General features: G+C 45.0%; 1 protein-coding gene across 4 annotated transcripts in view; it reads left to right on the forward strand.

The window, feature by feature from the left end:
- Nucleotides 1-19,436, forward strand: part of USP4 (ubiquitin specific peptidase 4) — a 38,989-nt gene that overhangs the window by 3,472 nt on the left and 16,081 nt on the right. For 2 of the 4 annotated variants that reach the window (XR_004425426.1, XM_033131726.1), the window contains exons 3-10: nt 1,854-1,984; nt 3,178-3,304; nt 3,926-4,071; nt 4,201-4,262; nt 13,325-13,465; nt 14,290-14,407; nt 17,345-17,518; nt 19,113-19,271. Coding sequence is in view for 2 of the 4 variants with exons in the window: in XM_033131726.1 (XP_032987617.1) it covers nt 1,854-1,984; nt 3,178-3,304; nt 3,926-4,071; nt 4,201-4,262; nt 13,325-13,465; nt 14,290-14,407; nt 17,345-17,518; nt 19,113-19,271 (1,058 nt within the window). In the remaining 2 variants the exon portion in view is untranslated. Of the gene's footprint in view, nt 1-1,853; nt 1,985-3,177; nt 3,305-3,925; nt 4,072-4,200; nt 4,263-4,878; nt 5,020-13,324; nt 13,466-14,289; nt 14,408-17,344; nt 17,519-19,112; nt 19,272-19,436 lie in introns of those variants that run through there. The other 2 variants (XM_033131727.1, XR_004425427.1) reach the window with 2 other exon arrangements.

The following is a 19,436-nucleotide window of genomic DNA, read 5'->3' on the forward strand; positions in this document are numbered from 1 at the left end:
CTGCGTTGATAATTCCAGTTTTCTGCATTTGCACTGTAGTGTCATAAGAATGACATGTTTGGGGAAAATTGTCACTGAGCCTCTGAGGGGAAAGAGCCGTGGAGAACTGACATACTTGGGGGGTTGCTGATCCTGAAAGCTGCTGGTTCCTTTCCCATTTTAAAGGTTTCTGGCTGCCCTTTGGCACAGTATGGGTGGCCAGATCTGCATAGTGCTTAGTGTGAGAACTGAAGGTGTATCTCCCCAAGTAAGACAATAAGTGAATAACTTTTATGTGTCTTTAATTTGAAAATCAGAGAAAAATTTGGCGTTTAGGTATGTTTTTTGGGGGAAGCTCTTGAACTCCTGGATCTTCCTTCTGTTGCTGAACAGAAAAAGTGTGGTCTGTCAGTGTTAATATTCATACCATAACTGCTGTGGAAAGTGGTTGGTTCATCACTGAGAGTGACTCACCCCTTTTTTTCAATTGCGATAAAAGACACATAACATAAAATTTATCATCTTAACAATTTTTAAGTGTACAGTTCAGTAGTAGTAAGTATATTCCCATTGGTGTGCAATCAACCTCCAGATTTTTTCCTCTTGCAAAACTGAAACTCTGTCTCCATTAAATTGTAACTCCATATCTTTGCTCCGCCCAGCCTCTCGCAACCACCATTCTACTTTCTGTCTCTATGATTTTGACTATTCTAAGTACGTCATGTAAGTAGAGTCATCCAGCGTTTGTCTTTCTGTAACTGGCTTATTTCACTCAGCATAATGTCCTCCAGGTTCATCCATGTTGTAGCCCGTGTCAGGATTTCCTTCCTTTTAAAGGCTGAATAATAGTCCACTGTGTGTAATCTACCACATTTTGCTTACCATTCATCCTTATCACTCACCTGGGTATTCCTGTTCTCCAAGGCTATTTAATTCCTTTCCTTTTTCCTTGGAAATGAAAACAGCAGAGATAGATCAGATCTGAAACTCACGGTGACGAAGGGCAAAATCCTGGTGGCATGCGGTGACGGGAAGGCCCGGTCACCTGGTGAAAGCTGCTTATGGTTTTTGTTTTGTTTTTTCCCACTGTCGGCCTTGAGTTACAGATGAGTTGCACTATTGTGGGGACTTTTTTTTTTTTTTTTTTTGTGGGGACTTTTTGCTTTCCCAGTTTCATGGCTTCACATGTCTGCTCGAGAACAGTGGCTTCTGCTACTGCAGGCGTGGGTGCTTAGCAGAGAGGCTCCCTTGGTGGGAGGTGATCAGTCTTCCCTCGATGCAGTTCCTTAGTCCTCCACTGAGGGAATATGTTTCAGACCGTGGGTGTCCACTCCTGACTCCCAGTCACGTGGTGGGTGTAAAATGGATGGTTTAGCCTGTTAAAGATGTTCTCCCTCCACAGGGGGGTGTCCAGCTAGGTTTTGACTTGGAATGTTGAAAACGAAGTATGCTAAACGACTAAAATCAACTTCACTTCAGTGACTAGTGTGTTTGCTTTCTCAGTAAATCTTTCAGGGTAAATCTTTCAATCTCTGACCTTAATACGGTTTCACCATGCAGAATATTATGTTAAATATTCATAATTAGCAATTTTAATCATGGAATCTGGAAGCTCTTTGAAATGTAAATTGGAGTTTTCCTCTTTTATTGTTCCTTCTCCCTCCAGTTATAGAAGAAATACAAGGGCCTCATAAATGCTCAGAAAGCATGGCTAAGACTCAGAGTTAGGCCTGCTGTGTTATGGCCAGTGACAGAATTTTGTAATTTTGTACTGTTCTTACAGTTTTCTGGTTTCTGAACAGCACCTAAGAATCATGTAAAACAAACCTTCCTGGGGAGAAGAGCGTGAGTTATGTGCTGTTTTCCTTTTCCAGATCCTGAGAGCCAGACCTTGAAAGAACACTTAATTGATGAATTGGACTATGTATTGGTCCCAACTGAGGCTTGGAATAAGTTACTAGACTGGTATGGCTGTGTCGAAGGCCAGCAGCCCATCGTCAGAAAAGTGAGTGCATGAATTACCACACCTGCTGGGCAGTGTCTGCAGCTGCTCCTTGGTGGACCATGATGGGTGTTGCTTTCCTGGGGTACTGGACATACCTAAGTGGTTGAATGTTGCTGTCGGAGGCTTGTTTCTGGTTCTCTTTAGGGAATTACGGTTGTGAGTGGTGGTAAGTGAGGCTGCTCATCCAGGATGTTACAGTGAGTGGCCTTCAAACATCAGTTGCCCAGTGGCTGGGGGATGTGTCCAGGAGTGCCATGAGAGAACTTTCTGGAAGGTTCTAAGAAAGAAAGTTTACTTGGGGTCATATGGACATGCAGTGATGTACTGCTTCTTATTTATCTTACAGCCTTGCTGATACTGCTATTTCCCCTGTGCCTAAGAGTCTTTGGCCACACTGTTGAGTGTCTCAAAAGGCACGTGTTCAGAGCCCAGAGAGAAATAGCTTGTTGAGGGAAGGCAGGCCCTGAGACCCAGATTGTTAAACCCAGATTGTTAACCTCCCTGGTAGACGGGACTTGTGAGAAGACTGCCACCCGACTCCCACAAGTGTTTGTTGTCCGACCAGAGGGGAAATCATAGCAGCCTGCATGCCTGCCGATAGGTAGGCATTGGGTACATTTCTCTCTCTGCCTGGTGTGTCGCTCCCCTTCAGAGCAGAGGAGAAAGGAGCTGCAGTTCTGAGGCCATGCTTCTGAGAGTCACTATTCAGGGCCAGAACTACCTTCTTTTTTCTTTAGCTTGAAACCTGGGCCCTGGAGAGGGGTTAGGGATCAGAAGTTTAGGGGCACGCCAGCCACCTGCAGACATCCCCTACTGCCCACCCATAGTGCTGCCGTGTGGTGAGTGTTCTGCCAAGGACTTGACTATATTCTCTCGTCCTTTAATTGGACAAACTCCCCTGATGCAAGGGAGGCATCACAACCCCCACGTAGAGATGAACAGTGACTTCCCTGTTGGGCGGTGCTGCTAGCTTTGGTCCCATCATGGTGCTCTTGGTTGGCCCTAATGAGTGAAGAAAAGATTGTTCAACTCCTAGGACAGGTGCCAGTGACTTTAAAAACTGTACTTTTGATCCCCCGATCACCGAAGGAAACTGATTATCAGGAGGATTCTGCCTTTTGACACTGATGAGCCGTGTTGCTTCCAAGAGTGCCTCGGGGTGCTGCTCCTTCACCCCTGCCTCTTATTCACAGGTCGTGGAGCATGGCCTGTTTGTCAAGCACTGCAAGGTGGAGGTGTATTTGCTAGAACTAAAGCTCTGTGAGAATAGTGATCCTACCAACGTGCTGAGTTGCCATTTCAGCAAGGCAGACACCATCGGTGAGTGGCTGTGCTGGGGTTCCAGGTGTCCAGTTGACAGAATACAGAGTGTTGGGGCTGACAGGAGGGAAGCTGGGGCGTCCTCTTCAGTCTTAGTATCGGAAAATCTCAGGTTGTGGTTTCCAGCCCTGACCTGGGAGCCTGCTCCCCAGGGCATTCTTGTGAAGAGCTAAGCCTGAGAATCAGAGTCTGTAGAACACCAGGCATGGTCCCTCCCCGTCTGACATACAGTAATAAAGGTGAAGAAATGCAGAGTCAGAGAACTTCAAATAACTCCCTAAAAGAACTCAGTGGGAAAGTGGCAGAGCTAGTATCTGAACGCAGATCTGTCTTAACTCCAATGTTAAGTTTTCTCACTTTTCTGAGTTGCGTCTGTGCTATAAATGGGAGCCACATCATCAAAGAAGGAGAAGCATAGGGAAAGTTTCCGGGCGTGTAAGTGCAAGAAGATGCCCATGGGAGATGTCGGCCTTGGGAGTCATGAGGGGGCTGAGGTCAGTCAGAACTTTTGATCCAAAGCATCCCGTGACCATCTGACAAGGAAGGAGGGTGAGCCTCAGCTTGCCAGAACTGTCCTTCCCTCTGCGGAAAGCCCTCAGTGATGTTTCTGCCTGTTTCCAGCGACCATCGAGAAGGAGATGCGGAAGCTGTTTAACATCCCTGCGGAGCGTGAAACTCGGCTATGGAACAAATACATGAGCAACACCTACGAGCAGTTGAGCAAGCTAGACAACACTGTCCAGGACGCTGGGCTGTACCAGGGTCAGGTAGGACGACCCAGGCCATGCCCGACAGGTGGCTCTGCCCACGGTGTGTGGCCAGAGAGCTTCTGGTTCTGAGCGTGTCAGAAGTGAGGTGGTTTTCACGTTCCTCAGATTGGTTTTCTTTTCATTCAGGTGCTAGTAATTGAGCCCCAAAATGAAGATGGCACGTGGCCAAGGCAGACCCTGCAGTCAAAGTAAGTGAACTTTTTCTCCCTTGCGGCTGGGCACACAGGTGTAAGAGAGACACTTGCCTAAGGCAGTTACTTGTACTAAGAGAAATTTTCTCAGTCATGAAAAAACCTAATTTGATTTCATATCCAGAGTCTGTCATCCTGGTTGAAGGCCCTGGCCTTTGGTAGGCAGCATGCTTGGCAGCCGTCTAAGGGAAAACTGTCAGGGTGTGTGGAGGAGGCGCTGAGCCTCTCCTTGTTTAGAAAGAGGAGGAGAAAGGGCCTGATCTGGCAAGAGGTGGCTTTATTTTCGTCAGGGGTTTTTATTTTTTCCACCTGTAGGTAGAGGCGTTGATGGGAAAGAAGGCAGCTCAGGCACGGGCTCTTGTATGATGTAGAGGTAATAGTTGGATCCCGCCCCACTCTTTGCCCGGTTGCTTGCTACGGGCTTATTCTGCTATAAACTGGGACTGACGGCACTTCTGTCTCAGGAGATGTTCGTGTGCCGTGTGGAATCGTGCATGTCCTGAGAAGGGGACAGAAAGAAGTGCTGGATTTCTCTTAGGGTATAAGGAGGGGAAGTAGTGTCTGTGTTCTTGGAGTTAAGGGGACAGTGCAGGTCTTTGCTCTCTTCCCTCAGGCCGTGGACAGTGACCATTTCGTAGTGATGGGCTCGTAACTCCTTTGAGAATCATGAAATCTACAAGCTCTCTCTTAAGAAACATGCAAGAAGACACAACATTTTGCCAGCAATCTCAAGGGTTTTACAGACACGCTGAAGGTTAGCCATGGACTCCAGTTTAGGAAACCCTGGTTACCAGTTCCTGAAAAGATGACAGAATGGCTGTGGTAGGCTTAATAATGCCCCCCACCCCCACCCCAGATGTCTGCATCCTAATTCCCAGAACCTACAAATACGTTAGGTGAGGTGGCAAAGGGGATTTTGCAGATGTGATTAAGGATCTTGAGATGGGAGATCATCCTGGATTATCTGGGTGTGGCCCTTGTAATCACAAGGTCCTTATACATGAAAGAAGGATAAAACTAATATAATATTGAATGCCAAAAGTAATGGGAAATCAGTCAGTCAGTCAATAAAGAGGGAGACGGAGAGTCAGAGAAGGAGATGTGAGGCTGGACGCAGAGTCAGAGTGATGGAATGTGAAGAAGACTCCACTGGCCGCAAGCCAGGGAATGTGAGCAGCCTCTAGGAGTCCCAGGAGCCCCCACAGAGGAGCACAGCTCTGCCCACACCTTCATTTTAGCTCAGTGAGGAGCAGTTTGGACTTCCGACCTTCAGAACTGGACGATAACAAATTTATGTTGATTTAATCCACTGAGTTTGTGGTGATTTGTAATAGCAATAGGAGACAAATATACTAGCCCAGGGTGCTAACTCCCTTCTTGGAACTGGAAGTGCCACAGAATCGAGAGAAATAACATAAAAACTCTGAGAACCCCTGGGGCGACAGAAGGTGGTTGGATTCCAGGCTGTGAGAATGAATTGACAGCTTAAAGCAGAAGAGGCTGGCTGGCCTGGCCTAGGGAGACTGTTTTAGTTGTGCCTTTTTCTCTTCCTAGTGTTGTTTCTCTCCATCCCTTCCACACCCTGAGGCCTAACAGATCCTAGTAAAGGGAGACAGCTTTTGGAAAAGAGCAGTGCCTCACTGAGATTCCCTGAAGGTTAGAGTCTCCCAGTAAAGTGTATCCAGTGGTGAGCGAGCCAGTAGCTTCCTAAGGCACCTTCCCCTCCCTGCTCCCTCAGTAGTGCCAGACGCAGTTCTAGATGCTGAGGCTACAGCAGTAAACAAAAAGTCTCTGTCCTCAAGGAGCAGCAAATAGATAAATAGGAACAACACACATGTCCAGTGGTTATAAGTACTGTGGAAAAAAGGGAAGAAAATCAAGTGCGAGGCTCTGGGAAGGGACGGATTTAAGCAGGATGTTGGGAAGGCCCCGCTGAGGTGCCATCTGAACGTGGTCATGAAGGAGGGGAGGGAATCAGCACTGAGTGGTCCTTAATGAGGCGTAGGTGACAGCAGCTGCAGAAGTTCTGCGGCAGAAGCAGGCCTGGTTGAAGACCTGCAGGAATTTGTCGTGGCTGGAACTAGGAGGGATGACGAGCGGAGCGGGGTGAGGCCTCGTAGGTGATGAGGTGGAAGGCCTTTGGTCCTTGTGAGACTCTGGATTCCAGCCTTGCCTCTGGGGGAGGTAGGAGGCTTATTGGAGGGGGTGCGGGGAGTGGAGGAGTATGATCTTACCTCTCGGGAGCTGTAACGAGAAGCTGGCAAGTATAGTTGGATAAAAGAAAATTGACGGCCTGTGCTAGTTGGAGCGGAATTCATGTTCCCATCCGCATAAGAGAACGGAATAAGTGTGATGAATATCCTTCACAGAAAGAGGAAATGGATACATGAAACAGGAATAAGGAGATATACTTGGGAACAGAACTCAGGAGATGGGTTGCGTGGCAGAATGGATGTAGGTGAAGACTGATTGAACAAGTTGGAAGGTCAGGTGGAAGCTTTCTAGAAGGCATTATGGAGGGATAAAGAGGTGGAAGATAATAGAAAAGTGTTATGGAGGAGGGGAGTAGAAATGTCAATATCCATTTAATAGGATTCTCTGAGGCAGAGAGGAAATGACAGGGTCAGGGGTAAGAAAATGTTGGAAGAAATGATGACCAAGAGTTTCTCAGAAATCATAAGATGAAAGATCTTAAATGAAAAGAATGCCAAACACGATCGATAAAAGAAAGCCCACACGTAGACACATTAGAGTGAAATTTCACAACAAAGAGGTAGAGAAAATTCCAAATCTTCTTGAAAGAAAAAGTCACAAAGGAGTAAGAAGCAGATTAATAATCAAACTTCTCAACAGCAATAATAAATCTAAGAGATATTTTCTCATTGTCAAAACAACTTTAAAACTAGAATTTTGTATCCTGCCAAACAACTATTTAAATGTAAAGAAAAAATGTTTTGTTTTTTTTCCTCTGGCATAGATGACCTCAGGTGGTTTTCACACAGAGCTCCTCTTTGAAAACCTCTTGGAAGTAGTGTTCGAGTCTAGGGGCACGTGTGAAATCCATGAGGTGTGAGGGAGAGTACACAACTAATGAAGTGTCCTTTGGCCAGAAAAGCAAGGACTTTGTGACTTTGCAATAAGCAAGGATTTATTACACAAGACCCAGCACTGCAAACCATAGAGGAGGGAATGGATAGAGTGGATGACTTTTAAATTACGAACCTTGTTCATCAAAGAATAAAAAGGCAAGCCACAGAGGGAGAAAAAATATCTGCAATACATGTCTAACAAGTTGCTTATCTCCAGAATTGCAAAGAAAATCCTCTAAGTCAATAAGAAAAAGTCAGACAATCTTATTAGAAAAGGGGGCAAAAAATTGTTTAAACAGTCATTTTATAAAAGGTTACCCGGATGGCTAGCGAGCGTACCAATGGAGTCCAATGTCAGCAGTCAGCCAGAATGGCAAATTAAAACCACAGTGCAGTGCTTTCACACACCTGCCAGAATGGCTAAGGAAAGAGCTGGACGGTACCAATGTTGAGGTGTGGAGCAGCCTGAATTGTTGGACCCTGCTGATGGGACATCAACACTGGTAGATGATTTTAGAAGATTTGGCAACAAGTACTAAATAAAGAGTTATCTGCATATTCTACAACTCAGCGATGTGCTCCTACTGTGTTTCCCCGAAAATAAGACCTAGCCGGACCATCAGCTCTAATGCATCTTTTGGAGCAAAAATTAATATAAGACCCGGTATTATTATATTATATTATATTATATTTATTATATTTATTATATTTATTATATTTATTATATTATATTTATATTATATTATATTATATTATATTATATTATACCTGGTCTTATTTTACTATAAGACCGGGTCTTATATTAATTTTTGCTCCAAAAGATGCATTAGAGCTGATTGTCCGGCTAGCTCTTATTTTCGGGGAAACACAGTAGGCATACAACCAACAGAAATACATCCCATATTTACTAAAAGATGTTTACGATAATGAACTGCTTGTCATAGTCACAAAGTGGAGCTAACCCACGTGCCCGCAAAAAATAAAATGGATAGATAAATAGTGTATTTGCACAGTGGAATTCTGTGTGGCTGCAATTCTGAGTCTCGTAAACAATGTTGAATGAGAGAAGCCAGACACGAAACATGGCATACTATATGATTCTCTTGATGTAAAGCCGAAGAACAGGCAAAACTAATCAGTAGGACTCAAGGTTCTGACCATGGTCAGCTTTGGGAGGAATTGTGAGTGAAGGGATCATGAGGAAGGCACCTTGGGGGCTGGTGCTGTCTTGTTTCTTGCTCCTAGTACTGGTTAGAAAGATGTTGTCACTTGGTGAAAATTTCTTGATTTTTGTACTCTCATAATTTACATATTTCTCTGTGATACTGCAGTGAAAAGTTTAGTAATAAAAGGAAGAAAGGTTTAAGAAAGCAACCTGCATCAATTAACAATCCAGAAGTAAATTCTGGGTAATAATATGGAAGGCCTGTGTTGACATGGAGACAGAAATCAGTAAAGAGCAGAGAAAGATGATAATGTCCTGAACTACTTCTCTTGCGGCACATGTAGTTGTAAGTTTAAATAATTGATGGGGAAAACCAAAGTAGTTATAGATCCTAATAAGTGAATGGAGTAACTACCAGAAATATCAAGATAGCTTTTATGTCTGTGTTGATTCGGAAAGGTGTGTGGTGGCAATTAAGAAAGACCTGAACATCAGTATGTTAATCAAGATAGATGCTTTGTAGATAGATTTCTACCAAGAATTTCTGATGTGGATGACTCAGTGCTGGTGTTATAAGAAACCCAGCCGCTCTGTCACGTAGCTCTACTGTGTGTGGCTTCTACTTCAAAGGTGGCCCTGACGGTCCAGGATGGCTGCTGGAACTGAAGGTATTATACCTGCATTCAAGTAGCTAGGAGGAGGAAGCAGGAAGGACTCATCCCTTCCTTTTAAGGAAATTTCTCAGATATCACACATAAAACCTCCCTTTACATCTCTTTGCCAATTATATGACCACACCTGGCTTCAAGGGAGGCTGGGAAATGCCTTTTAGCAGGGGGCAAGGTGTCGAGGTAAAAATTGGGAGTTCGTAAATTGAGAAGAAGGGAAGACTAGCTCTTGGGAGGTAAAAGAAACCAACACACTTTTTCCTCTGCCAATACTTCTGGCCACCAAATATGTGGGGTTTTTCTCCCCATACCGACCAGCTGAGTGTTCTAAAATTGAGCTCAATTCTGATACTATTTTCAGGAGATAACGTCAGATCCCACAGGTTAAGGTTCCGTCCCACAAGACTGCCACCACTTTAGATGCCAATCCCAAGTCCAGATGGTTGTTACCTGTGCTTCTGATGACTGGTTACAAATCAGAGGTTCCCCTGACTTACTCCTCCAACTTGGTAATTTGTTAGAACGGTTCACACACTCAGGAAAAGTTTGTTTACTAGGTTTCCAGTTTATTATCAAAGGACCTAACTCAGGAACAGTGAGATGGAAGAGATGCATAGATAGGCAAGGTATAGGGGAAGGGGTGAGGAGCTTCCATGCTCTCTCTAGGAGCTCTGTCCGTGTTCACCAACCTGGAAGCTCTCCAAAGTCCCATGCTTCGGGGGTTTTCGTGGAGGGGTCAGTAAGTAGGCATGGTTGATTAAATCACTTGGTCATGGGTGACTGAACTCGATCTCCAGCTTCTCTCCCCTCCCCAGAGCTGGGGGAGTGGTGAGCGTAAGGCTGAAAGATGCTACCCTCTAATCACGTGGTTGGGTCTCCTGGCAAACAGCTCCCCCAGTCTTTTGGTACTTTTTGAAAGCATTAACATAAACGGAGGTGTGGTTGAAAGGGGTTTGTTATGAATAACAGAAGACACTCCCCTTTATATCGCTTTGGAGATATTTTAGTAACCAAGGACCATAGACCAAATATGACAAAAGGTGCTCCCATCACTCTTACCACGTGGGAAATTACCAGAGTTTTAGGAGCTGTTTTCCAGGAACCTTGGACAAGACCAAAATACATACCATTGATGCCAAAAATATGTATACACATGACTTGTATTCATCTTTTGTTATTGGTATATATTGAATATTACAATTTTAATACAGTCATTCCTTTCTTAAAATGTGTATGCATTTTTTTGGCACCCTCTGTATTTCTTATTATCACAATACCATTGGAGGCAACTAAGAAACTCACACCTAAAAAGGGAAGTACAGTGGAAGTCAAGAAAGGGGAAACGAGAACAACTGAGAAGAATGATAATTAGAAAACATGAAATAAGAAGGAGGCTGAATTAAGTCAGCTATAACAGTAATTAGAATAACTGTAGGTGGATTAAATTCACTAATCAAAAGATGTAACTTTCAGATCAGGTTTAAAAAAAAACCCCAGCCATGTTCAGTAATACATTAACTATAAAAGAAGACAGAGAGGTTAAAATTGAGGGACTAGGAAAATACATCAAGTGAATATGTCAACCCAGGGAAAAGTCATTAATTGGCTTAATCCTTTCTTGTTTTTTTTTTTGTAAACCCACCTATAGGAGACAATTTTACACATTTCCTGGCAGGAGAACAGCATAGTGAAATTGTTTCCATCCAACTCTTATTCACTAGGAGGGCCACCTCATAAATTCTGAGCATTTTCAAATAGTTTTCTCTTCCTTGTGGATTGCTCCAAGCTTTCTCTGTGTTCGTGTAGACCTGGCCTCATTTCTCTCTAGCTTTCTTTCTCACTGAACTCGTGTGAGGTCTGTAGGGCCTGGTTAGCTCTGCACTGCGTTCCGTTAAAGGCTGCCTGCCCAGAGCTGGAGGAGGCCAGCCTTCCTGCAGTGGAGGTCAGAGTGCACACAGCTGAGGGTTGGCAATGCTGGTGTGGGCAGGTCACAGCTCAGGATGTTGCAGTGGCAGTGAGAATGCCAGATGCTAGCCTCTGGGTGCTGGAGGCCAGTCTTCAGGTGGGCTCATCCTCACAGCGGCATTCGGCCTGGAGAACATCTGAGAAGCAGGCAGGGCACAATGGAGCAGCAAGTGCAGGCCTGGCTGTGTTACGGGGCCTCACGCATGGGTTCAGGGCGTGTGTGACTTGTAATCGAGAATGACCGACATGCCTAGGAGCAGGACATATCTCAGTAGAAAGGTGCTGGGGACCAGAGGCTTGACCAGAGTGTCTTTGAGGAGCAGAGGGAGTCTTTTTTGGAGGTGTAGCCTCTGTTTTCAGGGTCATATGGCATGGGACCCAGTCACAGTTGAGAGTGAGGTCTTGCCTCATCTAACATGTGCACTTCACAGGCAGGTGTTTCCCACTGATGCCTATTTCCCAGCCTGCAGTGCCCCCCAGGATGTGCTCTGAAGCTTCCTGATGACAAGTGCCCAAGCATTTCCTAGATGGAAGTCACTTTTCTGCATAGAGGTCTTGCTTTTGATTTGTCTGTCAAAGGTGGCGTTTAAAAAAAAACACACCAACTTTTGTATTATGTAAAATTTCAAACATCTAAAAATATCCTTATGTACTCATCACTGAGTTTCTTTTAGACTGAATTTACTCTGAAAACTGCTGACAGCATTTTCTAGAACATTTTAAACAAATGTCAAATAAAATTTTTCTTTGATATGTTTCATTTCAACCAGAAATGTTGCCTAAGAAATTGACAGGTCTTAGATATGTGTAATGGCTTATATGGAGTTTTGCCCTTTTTAAGTTCAAGGGAATAGAATAAGTTATCAGTGAACAGTTATTAAGGGGAGTGTTAGACCACATGCCTTGAAGTTCTGCGTGTCAGACTTTGAACTGCACTCTCCTGTGGTACCTGTTCCTACACCGGAGGTAACTGGGTCCCACACACTAGACCAGCCTTGGGTAGCGACTTGCCTGCTGGCAGAGGAGGCTGGGGATACCTGCCTGTCACATTGGACAGGCCTAAGCTGTGTGCTTAGGTCACCTGTGTGGTGGACCACCGTGCCCTTGTCGCTGACAGGTCTCAATGAGCTGCCTGAGTTCTTGGGCTCCTTTGCAGCATGAGGCTCTGTGAAGCTAATGGTCTTCAAGATCAGAGAAGGGGCGCTTCCCTATGGGAGGTGAGAGGCTGGGGAGCCCCCTTTCCCTCCTTGCTGTGACCTCAGTGTGGAGCAGAGCTCAGTTGCATTTAGGCCCCTGGAGAGGGGTTCCTGACGTCTCCACTGCTGGTGTGGGTACAGACAGGTCACTCTTTATTTCTGCTGCCATGTTTTGCTTGTCTTCTCATAGGAGGCCTGGTTGCCATCAGATCCCATGAGGCTGGGCAGTGTGCTGTGACAGCGCATCTTAATCATTTTCCGTATTCTAAAAATAACCCCAAAGCTAGAAGGAAAGTCACGGTTGTATGGGTTTGAAGTAGGGCAGAACGATTCACTTTCCTTCTACACGTTCTTATGCAGATTTTAGAAGAAAACTGACATCAATTTAAGATTGGGGCAGTTACCCCTGGGATCTATTAATGTGAAAGTAGAAATAAATCTGAAAATAAGATGCTGTGAAAAATATTGAAACATGAGTTTGAAACAGGCTACACACTTGATAAATTGGAGGAAACAAAAGCACTTCCCCTTGAGTAGCACAGAGAAACCAAATCGCCATTTTCCTGTTCCAGTGAACTTAAAGTCAGCTCTTAATATATTTGGGGCAAGTGATTTTGGGGAAATTCACCTCTTACTGCAATTTCTCTATGTCTTTCACTGGTAACTCTTAAAATTCAGGGAAGCTTAACGATTTACAAATCAGACTGGATGCCCTGGAGATCAACCAGGTGGTTTATCCTACTGAAAACTTCAGTGTATGAGCATATGGACGAACAAGACAAGAAAACCAATTCACTGTTTGACTCTCACTTAAATAAAATCTATCTTGAAGGTAGCATGAAAGTTGGCTTTTTGCACTTTATTTTAAATAACTGAACGCGGAGAACATTTATTTCTTGAGAAGAGACCTAAGGCATTAAATAGGGCTTGCTTTTTGCCAACAGTCAGTAGCATTGTTTCTGCTTCTCTCTCTCAGATCAAGCACTGCGCCTAGCAGAAATTTTGCTACCTCTCCAAAATCATCAGCAAGTCCCTATTCCTCAGTGTCTGCCTCTCCCATTGCAAATGGTGATAGCACTAACAGCTCTGGGATGCACAGCTCCGGTGTCAGCAGGGGGTAAGAGCAGGCCCTTTCACTTTGCTTCCCTTCCCTCTGCTCCTTCCCCAGCCTGTCCCTGGAGGGCTCCTCTGCTGCCATGCGAGCCTCCTCCTCGTGGGATTAGGGTTCCCCTGGGAACCTACTGCATGTGGTTCCTCCTCCGGTTTATACCCACAGTGAGGTGTGCCTCCTACTTCTGACTTCTGTTGCTTGCCTTCCTACGAGCTGGTGGTTTCCCCACCGCCTGAGTCTCTGGTGGTTGTGGGGGTCACTGCATTTGTCTGTGAAGGGGTGGGCTGGCCTTATGTCAGAGTAGCTCTGAGGGGATGATTCCCATGGTGGGAGAGCCCTGCCTGTTTCCCCCTTGGAGGGCTGTGATCCTTTCTCCAAGCATCTCAGGAGCACCTGCCTCAGCACAGACAGGGTGGAAGAGGAGGGTGAGGTGAGAGGGTGTGCATGGACGCTCAGGCAGTGAAGGCTGAGTGTGGCCTGCTGGTGGCGGCAGTACAGGCTCTTGAGTTTGGTAACCACCGTTCCTTCCTGACGTCGCCTGGCAGTTGGCCCTCTGGAGGGATCCAAAATTAACGTTTGCCAAAGCCCAAGAGCGGAGAATTCAAATAGCATCTCTCCCCTGTAGGCTGTGCTTACCACCTACTGTCATGTCACATTAGGGCCGGGCTGGGAGTGGGCAGGCTGGAGGGCTGGAGACGGGAGGAGAGAGAACTTGTGTTGTGGGCTTATTACCAGACAGGATGCCAGGGGCCCTGGAGTAGCCCCAAAAGGCATCCTGAGGGCCTGTGTGTAGTGCTCGTTTTCATTGTGATATGGATTGTGTTTTCCAGTGGATCTGGCTTCTCCGCTTCATATAGTTGTCAGGAGTCCCCATCGTCTCACGTACAAGCTGGGGTCTGTGGACTCGGAAACCTGGGGAACACCTGCTTCATGAACTCTGCTTTGCAGGTAAAGGGGAGAGCTGCCATCGCAGTAGCACTGTTTCTTTGCAGTCCTTGAGGCTTTGGTAAGAGTGGCCTGCTAAGGTGTGGGGAGGATCCGCTCTCCGGGCTCCCTGCCTACCCTTGGTTAGTCCTCCAGGGAACCCTGCCAGGGCATCTCCCACTCGTTAGTACAGAATGGCTTCATCAGTGTTTGTGGCCCCCAATGTCTCGTTAATCAGTTCTAGATTTGGTTTTGTAGTAAAACTAGTTTGAATTTTGTAGACATTAGGGAATGATCTCCCCAGCAAGTACTGGAGCACCAGCCTGGTTGGTCTCTAATGGGATGAGGTCACAGCAGCTGGTGCCAAGCTAAATCATGCCTGGGGTCACGTTGACCATCTTTTCACCAGTGGAAGCTGTCTCACCTCATGCCCCTGACTGGAGAAAATCCTAAAATCCTTCCTTTGAAACCTCATTGATTCGTTCATCACATGTTTATTGGGCACATACTATGTGACAGTATGTTGGACATGGGCTGGAGTTAGGGTCCAACTACATAACTGTAGTTATGTCCAACATGTCCTAACGGAGGACATGTCCCCAAGACTGTCTTTACTTCTGGCAAACTGCAAGTTTGGGGGTCTCCAAGTTCACCCTTAGTTTTGATAATTTGTTAGGAGGACTCATAGACTCACTGAAAACTTATACTCACACTTATAGTTTATTGTAGGGAACGGATACAGATTGTAGTTAGCCAGGGGAAGGAGCAAACAGGGCAGGGTCCACGCGGGGTCCCATGCACAGCTTCCATTGTCCTCTCCCTGTGCAATCAGGAGGCACTGCTCTTCTGGCATTGATGTGTAACCGCAGGCCTGGAGTATTGCTCACTGAGCTTTGGGGCTTCATTACCTGGCATGATTAATTGATTGATGAATTATTGCCCAGGTGGTTCAACTCAGTCTCCAGGTAGACTGATACCACGTGACACAAAACCCCCACCCTTAGTCATATTGTTGGTCTTTCTGGAATGGCTAACCCTCACCCTAAGATTATGCCAGTATGGTCAGCCCCCACCCTGAATTACAGTATTAGACGCTTCAGTGTGACTGAAGGCTTTCAAGCAATTAGAAATACCTCTAGCAGGGATAACGTTCCAAGGGTCAGAGGAGTGCTTTCCAGAAGCCAAGCACAAAAGCCAGACCTTCTCTTTGGACAAAGCCAAATTTTTTACTATACATGGACATTCAGTGGTGAGCAAATCAGACATGTTTTTTTTTTCTCACAAGACTTACAATCTAACTTTGAAGTTTGTTGTAGTTTATAATAATTTATAATTTAAGGGAAAAGATAAAAAGAGTAGTTAAAAAATTAGGTAACTCTTAGGTTTGGAAATTATCATTCTCCACTGTGGTGAGGTGGAAATAAGCCTAGTACTAAAGAAGAGAGACAAGATTTGGCTTTTCATGGGGACGTTTTCTCAATTCTTTGTACTCTTCAATGTTCCTCACTGTTGAGTAAGCGTAGTAATAATGAGGACATCCATAGCTCTAGATATAAGTATTAGGAAAAAAAGAAAGGTTAAGCACTGATTCAAGTTTTTATCTCATGATGCTAGGAAAAGAACAGGTGCAACCAAAAGGAAATAGAAGGAGGGAAATAATAGGGATAAGAACAGAAATTAAATTAATGAAATGCAAAGCAGATTTACAGGATAGCCAAATTTAATTCGTTGTAAAAAACAAAACAAAATTGATAAGCTCCTAGGGAAACTGATCAGGAAGAGAGAAAATATGAATGACTAATGCCAGCAATGAAAAAGGACTATCACTATAGGTCCTACAAACACGAAAAGATAATATTAGAGGATAGTAGAACAACTTTATGCCCTTAAATTAGACAATTCAGATGGCAAGTTTTAGACAAGCTGCTTTGAAAAACATAATTTATCAAGCTTAAACACAGGAAGAAGTTGAAAATCTGCATAGTCCTGTATTTGTTAAAGAAATTAATTCGGTAATTAAAACCTTGTAATGAAGAAAACTCTTCTTCTTGATGGCTTTATTGGTAAATGTATTCAAAGATTTAAGGGAGAAATGATACCAGTCATATAAACTCTTTCAGGAAGTAGAAAACAAGGAACAAGCTCCCCAAATAATTTTACAAAGCAGCACACTCTGCTACCAAAATCTGACGAAGAATTTTTAAAAAGGAAAATTTTAGACTGTCATATCTTTTAACTATAGACACAAATAAAGTAAAAATTTAGCAAGTCAAATTTAACGATATCTAAAAGTGGTGACACAAGTAGGGTTTGTGCCAGGAGAGAAAGGTTGGTTTGACTCCTGAAAAAATAAGCAGTGTCGTTTAACATAATGACAGAATACAGGAGAAAACCATAGAGCACCTCAATAAATGTAGAAAAAAACATTTGATGAAACTCAGTACCCCCCTTCATTTTTGAACTTGAAGAGTTAAAGTTAGTATACACACGTACAATGATATTATTTATTGTTTTTGTACTGTCTCAGCCTGATTCCCTCCCCCCATATTGTTTTGGCTTCAGTAAAACATTTTGCCTCCAGTTTGTTTATAGTTTGTCTTCTCATGAAACAGTGGAATGTTCCAATCCCAACAGAGAAATTATCTTAAAAATGGTCTTCCATTGAATAGAAAATTGTTGGGTGCCAGGCACTTGGGGTGCAGAGCTTTTGCCCTCAGAGACGGTTCTTAGCCAGTGCGTGTGAGCTCCTCTGAGGCCACGTCCAAGGGAGGTTAGCTGCGAGGTGGGCCTGCAGCCTGGGCTTCTGGGAGGCTGGGCCTGAGTGCTGGGAGCCTTTCAGAGACTCTGCTGAGCACTTAGTTCATTTCGTTGGCGTTGACCCTCATCCTTTAGAATGTGGTTTGTCTTCTATCTCTGCTGCTCTCCTGAAGGGGTGTGAGCTCCGATCGTGTTCTCTTTCAGTGCTTGAGCAATACCGCGCCGCTGACCGACTACTTTCTCAAAGATGAATATGAGGCTGAAATCAACAGAGACAACCCTCTGGGGATGAAAGGGGAAATCGCAGAGGCCTACGCAGAGCTCATTAAGCAGATGTGGTCTGGAAGGGACGCTCATGTGGCACCTCGCATGTTCAAAGTAGGTTCATGTATATACTTTTTTCCTGTTCGGGGAGTGCGGTTTCGTGGTGTAATGAGGCATTCCTTTACTTGCATTTTGGGATTAAGATGGGACCTGAGACTAAAAACACCAACTGATCAGATCTTCCTTTTCTGTTGTTGAGCGGTTCAGCCCACACTCATCTTAAGTGACCTCAGCCCCCTCCTCTGGCTGGAGATACTTGAGAAGTCATTTGTAAGCTGGTTGCTCAGAATGGGGTTTTCTGTGGTACCCGTTTTTAGGTGGTCAACAGCCTAAGCCAGACCATAGCAATCCAGTTTAATTCCCAGTATTGTGTGAAGGGTATGCCTGGGTTCTCTGAACCTGGAACCTATATCCTCTGTGGTTTGAGTTGGGTCAGGAATTGGGTTGATATTCTTGGAAGGCGATGTAAGGGGCAGTTCTTACTTGGGTCCCTCAGCTAAGAAGATGGGCGCTTGGAGCAGCTCAGCCTTTCCATTGCCCTCAATGTTTTTCCCGCTGAGGGGGAAGTGCCTTGCCTCCATATTTTGAAATCTGAGAAATCGTATTTAGCGTGCACCACTGGGATTCAAGGAGCTTTCATGAAGCCCATGGGAGGTAAAGATATGCATATTTTTGATTCAAAAAGAAAAAAAGAAGAGCACCTTCAATGAGAAAATTAAAATCTTAGATGGTTTGTTGAAATTGAAAACTTAATTCTTTTCATCCCCATTTTCACATTAATTCCTGGGAAATATATGTAAATTGCTACGAACATACCAAGTCATAAAGAGATTCGAATTGGGTAGCAACACATTGGGCTGAAGCTGATGTAAGTAAACCCTCAGCAGACAGTATTTAGGGCTGTTAGGGGTAGTGTAGGGCCTCCCCAATTATGGATGTATGATATGTATCTGGTACGATAGACACTAACCACTTGAAATGTGGTTAGTGTGAACAAGGAACTGAATTTTTAATTGTATTTAATTTTAATTTAAATCTAAATAGCCATGCATGGTTAATGGCTTTGGTATTGGACAGCACAGGTGTAGAGCAGTGGCTCTCTAACGTTTGGACTTATTGCAGGGTCTCTGGAAGGGCTTGTGGAAACGCAGGCTGCTGGACCCATCCCCAGAGTTTCTCATTGCGCAGGTCTGGGGTGGGGTCTAAGTAGCTCCCAGGTGGTGTTGAGGCCGCTGGTGGGGGGCCTTACTCTGAGGCTCACTGGTGTAGATCAAGGCCAAGCAGAGTTCTTTAGTCAGGTCTAGGAGGGTTAGTTACAGGGGGAGTCCTCTGGCTGATGCAGGTACCATTTGTGAAGTTCTCATGGAGACTGAACTGGAGAAGGAAGTTGGAGAGGCATTCATGTCAGTACGTAGGAGGTGTGGCTGCTCTTCTTTCAGGGCAGTGGCCCAGGTCCCAGGTCCATTGTCCTCCCTCTGGTGAGAACTGCCGTCCCCGTTTAGGCCTCGAGGAATTAATCGGGCTGCTCAACCAGATGCTGTTCTCTCCTACTGTCCCAGCTGACTCTGCAAAGCTATTTTTGGTAACAATTTTCTCTCTGACTTCACTGGTTCTTTATATCTTATGCCTTCTGATACCTTTGTCGTAGACCCAAGTGGGACGTTTCGCCCCTCAGTTTTCTGGCTACCAGCAACAAGACTCTCAGGAGCTGTTAGCCTTTCTTCTAGACGGATTGCACGAAGATCTGAACCGAGTGAAGAAGAAGCCCTACCTGGAGCTGCAGGATGCCAACGGGCGGCCAGATGCGGTATGACAGGGAGGCCTCTGCGCACGAGTGTTCCGAGAAGTTGCCTCCTAGTGAGACTTGCAGGGACATTGTCTTGTTCTTGGAGTATTGGTGCCGGGGCCCTGGCTGCCTCTTGCTGCTGTTGGTGGTGTGGACGTGGGTTCTGGTACAGAACAGCATGCCAGG

The sequence above is a fragment of the Rhinolophus ferrumequinum genome, chromosome 17, assembly GCF_004115265.2.
Source record: "Rhinolophus ferrumequinum isolate MPI-CBG mRhiFer1 chromosome 17, mRhiFer1_v1.p, whole genome shotgun sequence".
NCBI lineage: Eukaryota > Metazoa > Chordata > Mammalia > Chiroptera > Rhinolophidae > Rhinolophus > Rhinolophus ferrumequinum.